The sequence below is a fragment of the Canis lupus genome, chromosome 5 (genome assembly GCF_048164855.1).
Source record: "Canis lupus baileyi chromosome 5, mCanLup2.hap1, whole genome shotgun sequence".
In the NCBI taxonomy this organism is placed as follows: domain Eukaryota; kingdom Metazoa; phylum Chordata; class Mammalia; order Carnivora; family Canidae; genus Canis; species Canis lupus.
This window is the reverse complement of record NC_132842.1, coordinates 59688527-59708137: the sequence shown is the minus strand read 5'-3', so window position 1 is coordinate 59708137 and position 19611 is coordinate 59688527. Positions and strand designations below refer to the sequence as shown.

General features: G+C 51.3%; 2 protein-coding genes across 6 annotated transcripts in view; one reads left to right on the top strand and one right to left on the bottom strand.

Moving 5' to 3' along the window:
* Nucleotides 1-5773, top strand: part of CCL17 (C-C motif chemokine ligand 17) — a 12173-nt gene extending 6400 nt beyond the window's left edge. For all 3 annotated transcript variants that reach the window (XM_072826972.1, XM_072826970.1, XM_072826971.1), the window contains 4 exons: nt 2018-2158; nt 3233-3340; nt 4770-4887; nt 5500-5773. In XM_072826972.1, the coding sequence (XP_072683073.1) occupies nt 3271-3340; nt 4770-4887; nt 5500-5611 (300 nt within the window). In that variant the 5' untranslated portion in view covers nt 2018-2158; nt 3233-3270 and the 3' untranslated portion in view covers nt 5612-5773. The remainder of the gene's footprint in view (nt 1-2017; nt 2159-3232; nt 3341-4769; nt 4888-5499) is intronic.
* An 8911-nt stretch (nt 5774-14684) lies between these two features.
* CIAPIN1 (cytokine induced apoptosis inhibitor 1) overlaps nt 14685-19611 on the bottom strand; it is a 15228-nt gene continuing 10301 nt past the window's right edge. For all 3 annotated transcript variants that reach the window (XM_072826969.1, XM_072826967.1, XM_072826968.1), the window contains exons 6-9: nt 19009-19082; nt 17999-18114; nt 15945-16026; nt 14685-15428 (exon numbers count right to left, since the gene is read on the bottom strand). In XM_072826969.1, coding sequence (XP_072683070.1) covers nt 15318-15428; nt 15945-16026; nt 17999-18114; nt 19009-19082 — 383 coding nt within the window. In that variant the 3' untranslated portion in view covers nt 14685-15317. The remainder of the gene's footprint in view (nt 15429-15944; nt 16027-17998; nt 18115-19008; nt 19083-19611) is intronic.

Here is a 19611-nt window from a genome sequence, read left to right as displayed (position 1 = left end):
AGGTGTTGAGACAGGCAGTGACTCTGTCCTCTTCCTCCCACTCAGGTCCAATGCTCCTTTAACTCTGTTGTCCTACTGGGCCTGAATCTGGCCTGTTGCCTGCCTGTGACCTTGCCCTTCCTCCAGCGCCTTCTCCCCTGTCACCCTCCATAGAACTCTGCCTCACTGCTGCCTCCTCCAGGGAGCATTCCTGATTCCCCTGCCTGATCTCTGAGCCCTAGGGTCTGCATAGCACCACAAAGGTCTCTCGAGACCCTTAGCATCATCCCAGACTCCAGGACATCCCATCTGGAAGGTCCCCTGGAATCCATTTCATAGCTGGGAAAACTGAGGAGGAATAAGGCAGTTAACCCCTGGCAAGGAAACCACCTCAAAAATGTCCCTGGTCTGTGCTGCCTCCAAAGGAGGTGGAGAGGCGGGCTCTGCACTCCACGGTTTCTCCCCAGGCCCTGGCTCCGGCTCACCTCCTTGTCCTTCGTCCAGTCCCCTCTGTCTCCGTCAAGCCCCATTGAAAGCCCCACTGTGTGCAGGCGCTGGGGGCACACACAGTGGACGTGCCCCTGCCCTCACGGAGCTCACGGTCCCCATGTCGCATCAGGACCATGTCTCCCACCAGAGTTCTGTGCTGCTTCTCTCATTTATCTCTGCACATTCCCTCCTTTGCACTCGTGCTAAACACTTGTCTCCTGTGAAATGCTCGCCCCTCCTTCTCTTGGTGTGAATCCTCCCAGCCTCAAGGCCCAGGTTCCTGACCACTGCCTCCACGAAGCTTTCCAAGATCTCTCAGCCAGAAGCAACCTCTCTCTGCTCTGGGCCCAACAGCCCTTTATCTCACGTGCACATCCCTGTGTTGGGGCCAGGCCCCGTGCCCCTGCAGCCACAGGCCCGGTACAGCACCTGACGCACAGCAGGTGCGCACTGGTATGTTTGCTGCTCTGTTCCCTCCCCTGCCAGGGATCTGGCACCAGCCCGGAGCTTGTCCAGAATCTTCTTTTCCTGCTGTCACAACCAATTCCCTAGAAGTGACAGGGGAATTTGGGTCATTCTGGAGAAACATTCTGAGTCTGTGGCAGAACAAGGGGGACTCAAACCCCGCTCAGGGAGTTTCCCCAGCGGTGGGACTGGGCAGCCTCGCTGGTAATAAAGTTGCTAATCATCAGCACGACAGTCCCTTCCTGTCCAACACAGAAGGGCATTCTGTGGCCCCTGTGGCAGGTGGAGAAGCCACTGGGTGGAGGGCATGGAGGACAGAGAGGGTCAAGAGACACTACTCATGAGAAGCAGCATCAGCAGAGACATCCTCTGGCCCTCCTGGGACCCAGGCCCTCCCCAAGCATCTTGGGATGTTTGCATTCCTCCTGGCCCAAGACTCTTCTGCAGGCCAGAGTGGCCCTCTCCTAGGCTCATGGAGGCCACCAGCACCCCTTCCTCAACCCAAGTTGTCCTCCTCTGACTCCACAGGGTGGGGACTCCTGGATGCTCCTCTGTGTGGGTTGGAGGCTGTCCCCACTTTGTGCAGGAAGCTTCTGCCAAAGATGAGCACAGGCAGGAAGGCCACCCCTCCCTCTAATCTTCTCTGCTGCACATGCAAATGGCAACCTGTCCCAGAGACAGGAAGGATGGCCCAGCCAGTCTGGGGGCAAAGAAACCCCCCAGCTGTGGCATGAAGAGTGGGTGATGCAACCCTAAGAGAAGTAGAGAAATCCCTAAGAGAAGTAGAGAAATGCTGGTGTGAGATCCACTGGGAGGACCCCAGCTTTCTCAGATCTGCCGTTTTGGTGGGGTCCCCTGGGACAGTCCAAACATCCCTCTACAGGTGATGACATAAGGCCCAGGGAGGGTCTGCGAGCTGCCCAAAGTCACATGGCAAGACAGTGACAGATGATCCTGCCCAAGGGAGGTCTTGCCATGGACCAGGAGGCGAAGCAGCCCCAGCCTGCCAAGGTGGCCCTGGGGGAGGAGAAGCGTTGGCCTCGCCCTCCCATGACCCCGTCCAATGCATGGCTTCCTCTTCCAGGTGTCCAGTGGTGAGGACTCGCAAGGTGACCGTCTGAGCACACCCCTGGGGTTGGATTTCCACAGACAGCACACGCTGTGGTTACCATCCCTGCTGATAAAGATGTGACAATGACTCCAGGTTAACACAGAGCCAGCTGAGGTGAGAAGGCCACGTGCACCCCATATTGTAGAGCCGAGTGTCATCTGAGCTGCTCCTTGGGGGACACTTGGGAACAGAGAGGAGCCAGACCCAGGTCCCACCTGTCAGAACCAGGGTCCAGGTCACCCTGCTGAGATGCTGCCCCCTGGAAGCAGGCATGAGACTCTCCTCCTGGTGAAGGGACTCCCACCACCTGGCCCAGGGGAGCTCTCAACAGACAAGTGGCCATTTTCTCTGGTGGCCAGGGGAGTGGCCTGATGCAGGGATGCTGTGGCCCATGGAGTACATGGAAAGTCTGCTTAGGGCACGGTTCATGTTGGACCCTGACCACATGTCCACTGCAGACCAGGCCCTCAGAGATCCTTGCATTCTGATTAGCAGCCCTGGGGGAGGGGCCCCATGTTGGGGTGCTGGGCTTCCCAATCTACAGAGGTACCAGTTTGGACTAGATGGTGATTAAAATCTGTGGTTCGGGGCCCAGCCTGGGGAAGCACCCACAGCTAAAGGCATCTGGGCTCCAGACCTTTCTCAGAATGAGTGGAGCTGGGGTCCCCCCAGTAAAGACATCCCTGTGGCTGTGCAGCCTGCTGACCCCTCCCTCCAGGAAGCCCTCCCAGAGCCCAAAAGCTTCTCCAGGCCCAGGCTAGGCAGCTCCTCTTGGCTCCTACCTGGCTGTCCCCCAACTCTCCCCCCACACACAGACATCATGCATGAAGGAGGCTCACCAGCCTCAGAGCAGAGGCCAACCTGATTTAGGATAGAGGCTTTTCAGTTCTGCTAATAGAGGAACCAAGAAATGTCCCCGTGAAAGGAGAAGTGTGTCACTGCCACGGCCCCTAGACACACATACCCGACCTCTGTCCCTAAATTAAGTGCCCATTCTCTGGAAAGCCACAAACATTCCAAGACTGGACTTGTGCTGAATCATCTCAAATCTTCAGACTCCACTGGTGTAGGGAAGGATGTGTGTGTGTGGGTGTGTGTGTGGGGTGACAGGAGGTGGGGCAAAATCCCTGAAGAGGTTAAATAGGTCACCTCCACGCGTGGCTGCCATCCTCGCCTCCCCCCGTGCAGAAGGACATACGCTCGCAGTCTCCTGGGCTCCTGGCACCATGATTCCCTTGAAGATGCTGCTCCTGGTCACGCTCCTCCTGGGGGCTTCTCTGCAGGTCACCCATGCAGGTAAGAGCAGAGGAGACGTGGCCAGAGGAAGGAACACTGGGACAGGAGTGGTGAGGGTGCCAAGATCGCGACCGCAATGCCCACTACTCGTGCAGGAGTTACAGCCCAGCTCTTGCTCCAGGGACGGAGGAGGCTGGCAGTAGTAGGATTCTGAGGGAGGCGTTCAAAGGGAAAGGATGAGGAGGAGCAGGGGGAGGAGGAGGAGGATGCCACCCCAGAGTTTGGGGATCGGCTCCACCCAGAGCAGAGTGAAGGCCCGCTCTGGCTGCGGCAGGTGAGAGGCAGTGATCTTGGATGTGTTTTGACCATGGAAAACGACCTATTTTCAGAAGCATCGGTTAGCGTGTCTGTTTTATTCACGGCTCTTTCTCCACACTGAGGGAATTAGCGGGAAGGCAGAAGCGCTGGCTCCCGGAGCCCACGAAGAGCGAGCGGCCCACGCGCGGCTGGAAGGGAAAGGCCGGCATTAGCCCCGTGTGCGAGCACAGCCGCAGCGGGCCAGGCCCTGACCGGTGGCTCTCGCTTCTGTGCATGTGGCCGGGGCAGCTCCGTGAGTGGGTCCAACCCAGTTATACCCCCAAGACGGCCGGAGGCTGCTGGGGGCTTCTAGAAAACACTCCAGCGTAGCATTAATTAAAGCCACATATCACCTATTGGCCGATTTGCAAATGTTAGATGCTTTTTCTTGTACCAAGAGAAGGAAGCCAGGGCCCAGGACAGTGTCTTTGCACCCTGGGCTTCCATGTAATCATCTGTAAAATGGGAGTAGTGACAGTGCCTGTCTCTGGGTGCACTGTGAGGGCTGAATGAGCTCTGGTAGGCAGAGGCTCAGCCCAGAGCCTGTCCCAGGGGAGATTCTTGGATGGTTCTGGGCTGGGATTTGAGTGTGTGCACACACAGATGCACACACACAGAGACACACATAGATGCACACCAATATATATATACACAGATCCCCCAAACACACAGAAACATTTGTGCACACACATACAAACACTCATGTCCTCTGCCCCCAGCACACAGAAAGACCTCATTCACACAAATGTGTGCTCACACAGGTGACACACAGACACAAACATGCAAAGGCACACATTCACACACACACCCATAGACGTGTGCACACAAACCCTCCCAAACACACACAGATGTAAGCACAGAGAGACATACAAGCCCACAGGGATCCCCAAAGCACAGAGACCTTATGTGCACAAATGTACATATACTGACACTCACAAGACACCTCGTCCCCAGGAGGCTCACACACACACACACACACACGGACCTACTCTGACACCACACGCACACACAGATCAGCACAGATGCGCACACAGACATGCACACTCGGACTCTCCTCCACAGGGGAGGCCACAGACCTCCCCCCTTCACAGACGCTCTTGGACACCCCTGCTCCCGCCTCCTTTCTCCACAGCTCGAGGCACCAACGTGGGCCGGGAGTGCTGCCTAGAGTACTTCAAAGGAGCCATTCCTATCAGCAGGCTGACAAGGTGGTACAAGACTTCAGGGGAGTGTCCCAAGGATGCCATCGTGTAAGTGTGCCCTGGCCCCCTCCCCTTCCCCCATCCTTGCTCCTAGGAGCTGAGTCTGGGGCAGACTCTATAGCTTCCAGGAGGACCACTGTGGAAAGGACAGAGGGGGCCTTCATCACCTGCTTCCCACCCTGACCCTGCTCCCTATGGCAGCTCCTGCACCCCACACTGTGAGACCCAAAAGGCCCCAGGCTGTGAGGTTAAACCTCTTCACCAAATTATGGGGAAACTGAAGCCCCTAAGAGACAGGGCAGCCCTATAGCACACAGGCAGTCAGAGGCCAGCTGACTTCCCAGGCTTGGACTTGAGCCGGGCCCCTCCTGGGCACCCCCGGTTCCCAGGCTTTAGGTGGGAGCAGGCCAGCTGAAGTGGGGCTGCTGAGGCAGGATGTCCTGCAGACCTGGCTCCCTAGGGGACCGGCAGGGACTTGGGGAGTCAGGAATCACTGAGAACAGAGCCTGACATGCCAGATCTGCCACTGAGGAGCTCCATGACTTTGGGCAAGTTCTCGCTCCCCTTGGGGCCTGCTCAGTGCAGAGCGAGGCTGATCCCAGGGCACTGGAAGGCCTTGTTGCCCTGACACCTGCTGATGGGTTTCTCCCTCTCCTGCAGGTTTGTAACTGTCCAAGGCAAGTCCATCTGTTCCGACCCCAAGGACAAGAGGGTGAAGAAGGCGGTCAGATATTTACAAAGAACCTGGAAGGGAGGGCCCCAAGAGTCCTGATTCCTGCCTGGATCATTTGGAGACCTCCACCCTCAACGTTTGCTACCCCAACCTCCAGCTGCTGGAGTCCAGTGGAGGCCTCCAAGGACAAAGGTGAACCCTGTCCCCTCTTCTGGATGGAACCATGGCACGAAAGAGCCCATTAAAGTCTGTCTCTTTGTACTTTAGTCTGAGTCTGCGTGTTCTGTGCACCACCCTGTCACACTGGAAGGGCCCTCAGAGAATTCTGGTCCTGCCCTGTCCAGGCCAGAAGGGGAAACTGAGTCTGAGAGAAGGACCTGGCTACTGCAGACCACATGTGAGGGGTGAGAGAAGGTCCTGGTGAGAGAGACCCCAGCAGGGTAGCTGAGGGTGTCCTTGGGATGAGCCCCGCCTCCAAGAGACCTTCCCCAAGAACAGCTGCCCACCGGGCTCTCTCTCTTGCTCCGATTCCTCTTGCTCTTACGGACTCTAGGGCAGCCCGTTGTGATGGGTTTTTCCAGTTGACTGCTGTGTGGGTCTGTCAGTCCTGGCTCCTCCATTAGAAGGGAGCACCCTGAACCACCCTGAGCACAGCCTAATTGCTGAAAAAGATGAGGGATGGGGAGGTTAGGGTCTCCCTACCCCCAGACCCTTCTGAGCAAGCTCGTCTAGGCCCAAACTGTAGTGTGCAGGGTGGGGGAAGCCAGGTTTTCGGATTCTAGTTCTGTGTCAGTCTCCTGACCAGCCATGGCCTGGGGCTTCTCTCTCCGGGACGCAGTCTAGGGGCAGGGGCATGAGGTCCTTCTCTTCCTAGGACTGCTAACCGCACTGTCTGCTGGGACTGCATCAGGAGTTAATTTCAGGCAAAGTTTTACCCCCGGTTGCCCCCTTGTGCTCAGCCCTCTTATTGCGGGCCAGATGACAGACCCAAGACCACTTTTAGTAGGGGCAGGAATAAAACAGGACAAACAGCAACAATAATAATAATGAGACCAATGATGGTGAACCGGCTTCTTTGTGGCCCCAAGATCTCCTCGACCACAGGTGGGCTCTTCCCCGGCCCCGATCCCCAGGAGTATCCCTCCAACAACTAATTGCCTTGGACTCAGGATCCTGGGGGCTGCTGGGTCTGAGTTCTTTGTGGAACACTGTCTTCCGGATCCCCTGCATGAGGCGGGGCGGGGGGGGGAGTGGAGGAAAGATGATCTCAGAATAGAGGGAGGCAAGAAAGAGCCCCAGTGACAGCAGAGGAGAACAGGGGCTGGGGCCGGGACCCCTCACCCTTGTGGTCCGGAGCCTAAAGACACCCAGAGGACACACGTCTCATCCATGTGCAGAGCATTTTAAAAGAAGCAAAACTTTTTTGTCTGAGTGGAATCTTCCTCAGAGGCCTATTTGTAAACTCAGAGGAGCTGAGCTTGCTGAGAACTGCGAGGATGTTTAACCGCACGATTAGGATGTAAGGGAGGGGGTGGTAGTGAGGGGGTGACAAGAGGCAGGAGATAGGACCAGCCACCATGCCCCTCTGCAAAGGGGTCATCTGAAGGAATTGTGACTTGGGGACCCGCCCCCTCCCCGACTGGTGAGAAAGAGGACCACGTGACATGGACTAGAGAACAGAGAGCAGAGAGGGCGCTGGCATCACCTTGTTCCTCCCACCCCTCCCTTGACTGAAATCCAGGCCCCTTGGGAGCTCAGCTGGGCTGCACTGACCCTCCGCCAGCTCTGCGCTCTGGCCGCAGGCCCAACTTCTAGCACATTCTGTCTCCTTTACTATACTTATGGCACATTTGCCTTACCGAGCTCACAGGGGCTGGTATTGGGGTCAGGTGAGTCAGTCCATGACTCATTTGTGAGGGTGGGGAGATGCCTTGTGCACAGTGGACATGTGACATCTTCACCACTCAGCCCCCTGGGCGGCCTCCCTAGGGGCACGCACAGAGAGAAATCCCAGAGGAGCTGATGCGGTAACGGGGAAGTTAGAACTGTGTTGCTCTGCGCTTGGCCACCAGAAGGCGCTTCGGCCTCCCCGCAGATAGAGATCGAGCCGGAGGCGCCTGAGCAGGACGGCCCTGGCCTCTTCCACCCCGTCCCTGGGGGCCCGGGGTTACCCACATCCCGCGGCAGCTGCCGGGGGCCCCGGGCTCACAGTGTCTGCAGCTGATCAGCCCTTCTGCTGGGGGAGCAGAGGCAGAGAAACCACCACCACTTTGCCTGGGGTTAGCCCGATGACAAGGAAGGGCCACTAAAGCCAACAGTGACATGGCCAGTGCCCAGAGCACCGCGCCGGGGCCCTTCTCGCCACATGTTCTTAGATTCTCTATTAGCCTATTTGGCCTCCAGTTATCACAGGGCTGAAGTCATGGTTGAAGCTTGTTTCACCTTCCCTGTGTTCCAGCTCTGGAAAGCATGCAAAATCCCAGGGCAAACTCTCCAGCTGAACTTGGGCTCATGCCTCTAGAGCCCCCTTTCTATATAACTCACACCCCAGCTGAGTGGGGTTAGGACCACTGCCCTAAGTCTGTGGGAATTACTCACACTAGCCAACCCTCAGTTTTCTGAGCCCAGAAGTGCTTTTCCCATGGGGACCCCAATAAAGGCTTCTCCCCAGCCCCCAGGGTGGTGTCCCATGGCCCCTTCTCTTGGGAAATGTCAGTAGAGAATTATCTGACTAGCACTGACCTCTCTCCGTCATCAACCCAGGCCCCTACATAAACTAAAACCCCACAGGTATGTTTTAACACAGGGGTCGGGGACCTGCTCTATATCCGTTCTGCTGCTGACTGGCTCTGAGGCCTTGGCACAGTCACTCCACTTTTCTGGGCCTGTTTTTCCCTAAAATGATGAAATTGGACCCTCTCTAATGGGCTTGAGGATGGGCCCAGTCAAGAGAATGAGGGCTTAGTCGGCTGCTTTTCTGCTCCCACATGGCCCATAGGGGATCAGAGTCTCAGAAATACTGTAGTTTCCTCCTAACTGAACTGACATTTTATTGATTTATAAAACCTGCTTATGAGTCAAGACAAATCGCTTCTCTCTCATATATGTAACTAATTTGTTTCCCTAGTTTATTAGGGTTTAGCCCATGCTTATTTTCCATGCCCTTTAGATTGAAATATATAATATTTCTATAACAAAACCTTTTGGTCATTAAAACAAAGGGAGGGTAGGGATGCCTGGGTGGCTCAGCCGTTGAGCGTCTGCCTTCAGCTCAGGGCGTGATCCTGGGATCAAATACTGCATTGAGTTCCCTGCAGGGAGCCTGCTTCTCCCTCTGCCTATGTCTCTGCCTCTCTCTGTGTCTCTTGTGAATAAATAAAATATTAAAAAAGGGGGGGGAGGGCATGCTCAGTGCACAGACACCCATGTTCGTAGCAGCATGAGCTGCCATAGCTAAAAGGTGGAAGCAGCCCAAACGTCCATCAGGGGATGAGTGGATAAATAGTGGTGTGTACCTACAATGGGGTATTATTCAGCCACAGAAAGGAGCGAGCACTGATGTGTGTTACAAGGTGGATGAACTTTGAAAACGTGTCAAGAGAAGCCACGTGTGGAAGGTCACATACTGTATGACTCCATTCACATGACATGCCCAGAACAGGCAAGACCCCAGACAGCCGGCAGATGGGTGTTACCAGAAGCAGGGAGGATGGGGAGAAAGCCTAGCTGCTGGGCAGGTACATGGCTGCCTTGGGGATGATGGGATTGTTTGGAGAGACAAGAGTGATGGTTGCACAATCTATTGTTCACATTAAAATGGTTAATTTTATGTTATGTCAATCTGACCTCAAAAAAAAAAAGAGGCAATTTTCACATTAAGTCCTTTTATGCAGAGAAACACTATAAAAACAGCACAGGGCAGGGGGTAGCTAAGGGCTCAGTAGATTTAGCATCTTTCTTCAGATCAGGTCACAATCTCAGGGTCCTGGGATGGAACCCCACGGGGCTCCCTGCTCAGCCCAGAGTCTGCTTCTCTCTTTTCCTCTGCCTCGCATTGCTTCTTCTCTCTCTCTCCCCCTCTGTCTCTCTCAAATAAACAAATAAAATCTTAAAAAAAAAATTAAAAGCAGCATGGGTGTGCTGGGCGTCACTTCAGGAGACAGAACGCTTCTGCAGAGGGCAGAGGAGGGAAGGAAAGGGATAACACAGCTGTAATACTTCATGTATTAAAGAATAGAGTTAATCTGAATTAAAACAAGTCCAGCTGTGTTACAGTATATCTAACTCTATTTGAACTCCAGCGTGATGTACAGGAAAAAATGTTTAGGTGCTTGTCAACAAAGAGAGAAGGGAGAGAGAAAGGGAGGGACGGACTTCCTAGTGCTGCTGAGCCCTCTGAGCCTAATGCAGCTTCCAGATTGTCACAGGGCTGCACAGAGGTGGACGGTGGGCTCCAGGCGGCGGTCAGCCTGCACCTGCACCACCAGGACGTGACAACGGAAGGTCGGAGCGATGGCTGTGGAGGCCCAAGGGGAGCCTTGGGTCCCTAGCCCCCAGTCCCTGTCGTTATGACAGGACAGTCACGGAAGCAAGGAAAGACTGAGGCAGCAGAGAAGGTAACAAAAGCATAAATCCATGAAAATTGCCTCTTTTTTTTTTTTTCCAGACCACAGAAATCTTCGTCGCACTTATTTACGGATAGCATCACCCTGTTTTAGCGGGAAGGGAATTTGTGAATTAATAGCACCTCCTGGAGAACACACAGCATGCAGCCTGCACCAGGTCAGGGACTGCTGCTAAGACAACTATTTTTTTTTTTTTAAAGATTCTATTTATTCATTTATTTAGCGTGTGTGAGCATGAGCAGGGGGAGGAGCAGAGGGAGAGAGAGAGGATCTAGCAGACACCCTCTAAGTGTGGGGCCTGCCTCCGGGGCCCATCTCATGACCCCCAGATCACAACCTGAGCTGAAATCAAGTCAGATGCTCCACTGAGCCCCTCAGACGCCCCCAGAAAACTATTATTTTTAGAATTGAACATTCTGTACCACTTTTGACTTCATAGGAGTTCACTCTTGCTTGCTTTCTGGAAACTTCCTTGAACTGTCTCTTTACACGATGACGCTGAGATAGTGTGTCCCTTTTACCTTCTGTGGCTAATCATTCTCATGGAGTCCTCTCTCTTCGTGTCCATTTCATTTGGGTTAGTTTTCTCTTTCCTGTCCTTGCTGCCTGTTCGTAGCACTTTCCACCTCCTAGTGCTCTCTCCCACGTCTACTTCACCTCTGGGATTTCATCTTTCTTCACGCCTTGCCTCAGCTCTGCCGTTTCAGGTCTGCACCACAGGAATCCCTCTCTCTTTATGCATCGATCATTCCCACGAGCTCTGGTGTCTCTGTGCTATACTTCGTCCATGTGTGGTTCTTTTGGTCACAGGTAATATTTATCTGCTTTGTTATTATCAGAATGACTGTTGATTCTACTTTTACAATTTTGTTTTTTTTTTTTTTTAATATTTTTATTTTTTTAAAGATTTTATTTATTTATTCATGAGAGACACAGAGAGAGAGAGACGGGGGCAGAGACACAGGTAGAGGGAGAAGCAGGCTCCATACAGGAAGCCCGATGTGGGACTCGATCCCGGGTCTCCAGGATCACACCCTGGGCTGCAGGCGGCGCTAAACCGCTGTGCCACCGGGGCTGCCCTACTTTTACAATTTTGAATGGAATTTTAACCGTGCCAAATATTTCCTAGAGGTTCATGGCAGAGGTGCAGGACTGTGTTCTGGACTAGCAAGCAATTTCCTTAACATTCAGGGTTTTATGTGTGGGTTTTCCTAGTTTGTTTTTTGTTTTGTTTTTTGAGAAAGAGAGAGAGAGGGAGGGAGAGGTGGGGGGAGGGGCAGAGGGAGAAAAAGAAGGAAAATCTTAAGTAGACCCCCACCCCCAGCGCAAATCCTGACACTGATCTCACAAACCTGAGATCATGACTGGAGCCAAAACCAAGAGTTGGTTGCCTCACCGATTGAGCCACCCAGGTGCCCCTTCCTAGTTTTTTTTTTTTCTTTTTTAATGAAACTTCTCATAAGTACAACATAATGTATATGTAAGGTATGCAAACCAATAATAGAATAAGCACCTGTACAGCCTCCATCCAGCTTAATAAAAAGAACCTTCACCAATTCTTGGTCCTGGTCCCATGTGTAGCCCCCCTTCCCCCACAAACAGACGAGCTGTAGGATGGTCACAAAGCAAAGCCTCTCTTCTCCTGCCCAACAACCAGTGCCTTCTGCTCACGAGGCTTCTCTGGGATTCTTCTGATTAGAAGCTCCATTTCCTCTCCTTACAGAATGTCATCTTCCCATCAACCTCTAGAGACAATTATGTTCCTGAACTTTATCATTCTTCTTTTCTTTCATTTGTCACCTATGTGTATGTACATATATGTACAATATATATCCCTCACATTAATGATCTTGTATGTTTTCAAACTTTGCACTCTGTGGGAAAGAACACATCACATGCGTACACTCTCTTGTGGCTCTGAGATCCCTCCACGCTGATGTGCATGGCTATAGCACACCATTTTCCACCACATGATGACATGACTCATTCACCTATCTTCTTGTTAAAGGCCATTTGGACTATTTCCAGGTTCTTGCTATTACAGATAGTGCTGCTTTGAACATTTTTTAGCATGTCTCCTGGTGCATGCATAAAAAGAACTTTTTTAGGGCAGTGATTCTCAATCCTGGATGCATTTTAGAAAGGATTACCTGGGAAAGCTTTGCAAATACACTGACACCCGAAGCCCTATTTGAAAAGATTGACTTCATTGGTGGTTGGCAAGGAGGGGTCCCATGCATAGGTGTTTTTGTTTTTTTGAAGCCACCCAATGGATTCTAACATACAGCTAGAATTGAAACTGACCTGATAGGGTGTAACCATCCCAACAAATCCCATCAGAGTGGGAAGAGTCCCACCTGGCCACACCTTTGCCAATTCTTGGTCATGGTCCCATGTGTAGCTCCTCTCCTCCCCACACAACAGACGAGCTGTAGGATGGTCACAAAGCAAAGCCTCTCTTCTCCTGCCCAACAACCAGTGCCTCCTGCTCGGGAGGCTTCTCTGTGGGATTCTTCCTTCAGCTCCACTGTCACCCAGCATGCTGGAACCCCATTACAACCAAGGAAGGTGTGGTTGACTCCACTATCCATCCCACTCAGTGCTTTAGAGTGACTTCTGGGAGAGGGGAAGTTCTAAGCAAAAGATCTTATAGTGTTTACTAAACAATTAAGATTTCCCAGCCCCATCTCAGACTCATGACTGACCCAGAAAGTCCAAGGGTGTCAGGTACTTGTACTTTTAAAGGTCCTCCCTCAGCAGGTGGCAGGTCACTGTCTGGCTCGCCCCGTGTTCTCAAATGTGAACTGAGGTTGTAGTCAGTGATCTTAGACTGTTTGGGGCTCAAAACCTCCCCTCAGAAATGGGGGTCTTACAAAGTCACAAGGTGTCTGCTCACTGTGCTGAACTCCAAGAACAGATGTGTGCTGCTGACCGGCAAGGCCTCTCTGCAGCTTGCTGGCCCAACCCTGAGCCCCCATGTGGGTGGCCCAGCAGCTGCCAACACGGCACCTTTAACTGAGCCAAGTGTAGCAGACAGGAGATAGTGTCACCCTTTTTGCCAGCAGTGACAGGAATGCAGAACAAGGATCAGGTCGGCAAGGGCTAGTGACATTTGCTCCAGGCTCTGCTAAACCCAACCCAAGAAGCTCTTTGGTTCAGAATCTCCTGTCCTCAACCTGAAGTTTAGAGATTTTTGTCCTTCACCTTGGTATCTGCAACGGATGCATCTAACAGCGTCTCAGCTGTTCTCAGTATCAGTTAACATGACCTCTAGTCTTGGGCTGAATTAGTTTGCTTTTGTGGCCTAACAGATCACCACAGATCTAGGGACTTAAAACCATACACATCTGCCCTTGCAGATTTTGTGGGTCAGGACTCCAGGCACAGCAGGGCTGGGCCCCTGCCCAGGGTCTCCCTGGCTGCAGGGCTGAAGGCTTCCTCCTGGCTAGAGGGTCCACAGGGTCCGCTCTCAGCTCTAGGAGGCCCCTCTAGAACCTTCTCTCCACATGGCAACTTTAGAAGGCCAGAAGAAACTCTTAGTTTTCCAGTTTCCTTAAAGGACCACTGATGAGGGCAGCCCACTCAGGGTAAGTGACCTTTTAACTGAAAGTCCCTTAGAGACTTAAATAACTTGTGCCAAATCCTTTCGCTTTTGCCGAACTTCACCTAATCCTAGAGGTGATGTGAGAGTATGATGGGACATCATACTCACAGGCCCTGCTCAATCTCAGGGGCAGGGGATGACACAAGGGGTTGGGCATTGGAGTCATCTTAGAACCCTGCCGACCACAGGGGCTCTGAAGTCAAACAGAACTTAGCAACGCCCAGAAAATCCACCTGCGGGGACCAGAATAAGCAAAAGCAAACTTAGAGAATCAAGTCAAGTTTCAAGGACAAATACCAACAAACACTTCCATTTATTAGTAATATATACGAATTTTGGTCTCTAATCTCTGCACCCAACATGGGGCTCAAGTTTAGGAGCCAGCAATCAAGAGTCACGTGCTCTACTGACTGAGTCAGCCAGGCACCCCTGCCCCGCCCCCTCACCATCCTGATCTCTTAAATCCATACAATCTCTCCAACTATTTGGCAAGATCAAACAGTTGTCTTTGTGTGAATAACAAAGACAGTGAGAGGTCTCTTGGTCAGAGATTGTTTAAGATTTCTGTCCTGCTTTCCTTTAAAACCTCATCAACTGGGCAGCCTGGGTGGCTCAGCGGTTTAGCGCCGCCTTCCCCCAGGGCATGATCCTGGAGACCCAGAATCGAGTCCCACCCTCTGCCTGTGTCTCTGCCTCTTTCTGTGTGTGTCTCTCATGAATGAATAAATAAAATCTTTAACAAAAAAAAATAAATAAAACCTCATCAACTTGGCCTCTCCTAAAGTAAATGAAGAGAGTCCCTGATCCTTAACTTAAATGTAGGACTGGCCCCACCAGTGTGACACTAAGGCTCTTCCAAAAAGAAAGTTTTGTGGTCTAAGCTGAGCTCAGATGGCTGTGTCAGACATCACACACACAAACACAGCGCTCTCCACAACAGATATGCAGAAGTACCCAACTTTAATAACGATAGATGAACAGAAACAAGACAGATATAACACAGTAGGGCAGGGGTGAGGTAGGGATGGAAGGGACAGAGGGACACTGAATATGATCACAGCAACCAACGGGTGATTCTTCTGATGCCCTGAGCCATGAGACACGACTCATGTCACCAATAACTGCATCGGTGCAGTTGGTACTCACCAATAACTGAGTAAACCATCAACTCTGGAAGGCAAGTAGTGGCACTATTGCTGAGCTTAGAACTGGGGTAAGGGTCCTCTCTGTCACAGAGTGTTAATACTCAAGGACGTCTGGGCTCTTGAGTGTTAGGTCAGCATTGTAATATCAGGAGATGGCCTCTTCAGCACATGTTCCCTAATACGAGGTGGAGAAACAGGTCCCCCCACTCAGAGTAACCAGGTCCCATTATAGTAGGTCTTTTGATACATAGCACCACTGCACATCACTGCACCCCATAGCCAGCTCCACTCTGTTTACCAAGCACGCTCCCTGCAGATGGACTTCAAGCAGAGAGTGAGCAAATGCAGAGGAGGTGGGAGGAACCACAATTGTGGGACTTGAGGGACAGGAGTTGGCTGGAGGAGCCAATGTGCACTATGTTAAGTCCCTCCTAGGCATCACTGAGGTTGTTGTTGCTCAGGAGCACCTGCTCCCCAGGCTTGAAGGCTGGCATGCCAAGGTAGGGGCAACTGGCACAGCGGAAAGCATCGCCCAGGTAGCACTGTTGAGAGAAGAGACAATCAATCATACAGGGAAGCTGAGTGTCAGCGTGTCCCAGATACATGGGCAAGAAAGGGATCCCTAATTTCATAACATGGTCACAGTGGCCTGATGGAAATGGCTGGATGCACGTGTGGCTCCAATTGAAACCCAAATACTAAGAGTTTTTAAGAGCTCTAGTTTTATGAAAAACAGTGACATGAGAAGTTCCTTCGGAAGGCCATATTTCTATATTTCAACAGTTCAAATCATAGTTGAGCTCAGCCAAATAGCCAAATGGCATCAGGCCACCATGAACTGGGAAGAAAGGGGTCAAAAATAAGTGACAGGAGCCTCCCCTACAGGCAGGAGCACGCAAACCCCCTCTCAGGAGATGACTTCTCTCCTACATACGCGTTCTCACATATTTGCCCATTCTTAAAATACTTGGGCAGTAAATGAGTCTGTGTTGGGTTTAGGATGATGCCCAATACCACTGGGGGTTTTGTGAACACTGAGTAAGGAGGCAGATATTTACATTTCCACAAGCCGACTTGGGCTGAGAGCTCGCCTGTTCCCTTGACTTCTCTTTTTCCAGTTCTTCCGCGAGGCCACAGGTGCTGGGGGGGAAAATTGGTAGCTTGTGAGTGAGACGTAGTACCACCCATGGGCTCCAAGTCCTCAACACTGCCCAAACACTCTAAAACTTTTCTTTTTATACTAGGACATCTTAAACACCTATGGGGCTGGGCTGACAAGATAAGCGTGTAAGGCTGTTTAGGGAGACAGTGGTGGGCAAAGGGGGACCAAAAGGGGAGATGCCCTGTCTACACAGGCAAGTCACTACTCCGCTTCAGCCGATTAATGCTGTGAGGAGAAGCAGACCCGGTGCTGTCATATTTTCCAAAGCTAAGGACAGAAAAAAAAAAAAAAAAAAGGATTTTTACTTGAAATCTCCTGATTTGTGAATGCTGGCAACTTTCACACTTAAAAGAACACTGATTCAGCAAGCCCACGCACCACCAGTTCATTTTTACCACTCTTTCTGTCCGTAAAATGAATGCAAAAAAAAACCAACACTGAGGTTTCCAGGTTAAGAGGACAGACTGAATGCATGTGTCTACTCTACTTTCCCTCAGGGCCCCACTGAAACTTCAGTAAAGCATAACCCAACAAAGACAGGGGCCAGGGGAAAGGAGACAGTGGCTACGCAGCACTGGGAACTGTATAGCGGAAAAAGCAGAAGAGGTGACTCTGACCGAGGGGAGCTGAACTCCAAGCAGGTGGTAAGTTAGCCACTGCTAAGCACGTGGCTGACTCTCAGCCCACACTGCACCCCAAAACCTCCAAAGGAACAGGTGGCACCAGAAAGACCCCTCTCTGAGAAATCTAACCACCTCAAGGTGAAAGACCCAAAGATGCTGAGTTTGCAGTGTCCCTCACAGGCCCACCCAGGCTCCCTTCACTAAAACAGTCAACAAATCCCAGCGCTAAGCTCAGGGCTCCCAGCTCAAGCAACCTTTCTAAAGCAACTACTGTAGAACCGACTCCAACAAAACAAGAGAGAAAACTAAGAAAGCAGCAGGGGATACAAAACCCAGAAAAGCTAACATAAGGCAGAGGGAAGGGAACCCTCAGGGGGAACAGTGGAGGGGACCCCCAGATGTTAGCTCTGCCATAGACGAAGTCACACGTGTATGATGAAGCAAGAGCCCAAAACAGAGACACGCTGAAGGCTGCCACTATCACAAACCAAGCTGCCATCATACCGTAGTATCAAGGGCAGGCGAGCCAGCCCAGATCCTGGCCCTAGCTTATCCTGACTGCACACTGGTGACCATGAAGCTTTTCTATCCCTCCTTGCCCTGTTGATCTGCTGAGGACACTCATGTTCTGCTCCAGTCTGCTCCAAGGAGGAGAACTCAAACTTTGGCGGGCTTAGAGTAGAACACACAGAGCAGCCCACGCCCTCCAACCATACTGCTGCTGGTGTCACCCTACACACCCCTGCCAAGTGTTCCATCTGTCTATGTCCTTGGTTTCCTAGAGATCTCTTGTGGCTCTCCCTGGCTTCCCTGGAAGGACTCTTGGAGATCCTCAGGAGATCCTCTTGGAGATCCCCAGCCCAGGAGACCCTGCATACCTTAACTTTCACCGGAAGCCTTCTCAGATGGAGGGTATTGACCTTTTCTTGTCTCGTCAGGGCTGGGCCAACTACTCAGTTTTTCGTAATTCAAAAATATAGTAGTTGGAGCTTCATACTAGATGGTAAACTATCAAATAAACCAAGAATGATTAACATGAACCCGGGAGGATGGTAACCTTTGTGGGGAGACGGAGCAAGATGCAGCTGAGGAAGCACGGAGAGGTGGCTTCTAAGTTACTAGTCATATCTCTGATTCTTAACTTGGGTAATCGGTACACAGGTGTTCATCTTTATTACTCTTTAAAACCTATCTGATTAAGATACTCCTCCATCTTTACAATGCATTTCACAATAAAATAATTATTTCAATAATAGTAAAGTATCCCGAGTCCTTGAGCCTCAGAAGACTGGAAGGCCTGGAAGACTCCACTTATGCTGACACTCACCAATTCTTGCAGGCTTTCCTCTTTTTCCCTTCTCCACATGAAGGAGCCCGCAGGGAAGCTGGATCTGGCTTCTTAAAATCTTCTGGATCTAGCAGCTCATCTGAGTCAATGAGATCCTAGAGAGAGCTCAAAGAGGTTAGTGACACACTCATGGTCTCTGCTGCTAAAAGGCTGAACAAAGGGCTGTGGTAGCAGGTTTCTACGGCCCACGTAGAGGGCATCCACTGACCTCCCCTGGGCTGATCATCACATTCAAGCTGACCACCACAGTGAAGTAAACTATGTCCACAGAGGATGCACTAGGCTGTAAGGGGACTGGGAAGTTAACTGACAACATGTAGTGAATATGAGTCTGAGTGTGCATGTGTGCGCGCGTGTGTGAATGTGGAAGCAGCAAGAAAAACAAAAACAGAAGCGCTATATTTATTTGCATATATGAAGGGCTGTCATGTGAAAAAGGGAATAAACTATTTTCTATGATTCCCAAGAAGGCAAATAACAATATATACATTTGTGCAATTCTTTGCTGAATGGGAGAACAATTAATCTTAAATTCTATGAGAACATGAACCATAACCTGTTTTGCTATCACTGTAACTTCAACAGTTGCAGAAATTAAGAACTTTATAATAGACAGTATTGATCAAAGATGGAAAATTATTGCTTTTAAGACAGTGAGTGTGCACTGACTTGCCCAGACAAAGGAGCCAAGAAAGTCTTTTAGCTGACAAGCTCTTTTCAGGTTCACACATGCCCACCAGAATCTTTAACATATCACATGAAGTGAGAACAAGAAAACCTGTGGGGAAAAGAGATGCTGAGAAAGATTTTTAAAATGCCACAAATGTGGGGTTTCCTTCCGAATCATAAATGCCAGCCATGGTCACAGGCACAGGCACAATGCTGAGCTTCACACCTCCACGTCCAGAGAGGCCACACCAAACTATGACCATTCATTTCCAAAGGGACGCCAAACAGAAAGCAGTCCAGGGACTGCAGTGCCCACTCACCACACTCTCGTCCTCCATGTCATTGGCTGACAGGGTCCAGAGCTTGGCCGCTGCAGGGTCCACAGCAGGCTTCACTGGGTCCAACCATTAAAAGAAAAAGAGCTTCGTCAAAGCAGCAGAAACAAACCAGAGGCACATGGGTGTGCTTTTTGCCGAGTGCCTGTGAAGAGCACATGGGCCTGGGAGTCCGAGGGCTTGGGTCCGAGGCCCTGCTCTATCATTTGGAGAAGGAATGGCCTGGGGCTGGCTTGCTTTATGGTGACAGATGCCATCATCTGCTAAGCACTTGCTCTGCAGCAGATGCTACAGTAAGTATTTCATATGCACCGTGTGATTAAATCCTGCTAGGACCCTTATCAGGTGAGGATGTGCTGTCCTGATTTTATAGATGAGGAAAACAGCTCCAACATTTAGGCTCTATCTACAGAGCCACAAACAGGAGTCTGTCTGACATGCTTGACTTCACTCCACATTGCTGTGTCCTTATCTTAGCTTCCATCCTTAGAACCTGAGGCTAGTCGTCCTCCCTAGATCTACTGCAGGAGATCTGAAGATTAAGTAAGCAGAAAAGTGTGTGCCAAAGCCTCTGCCTCATGTGAACCT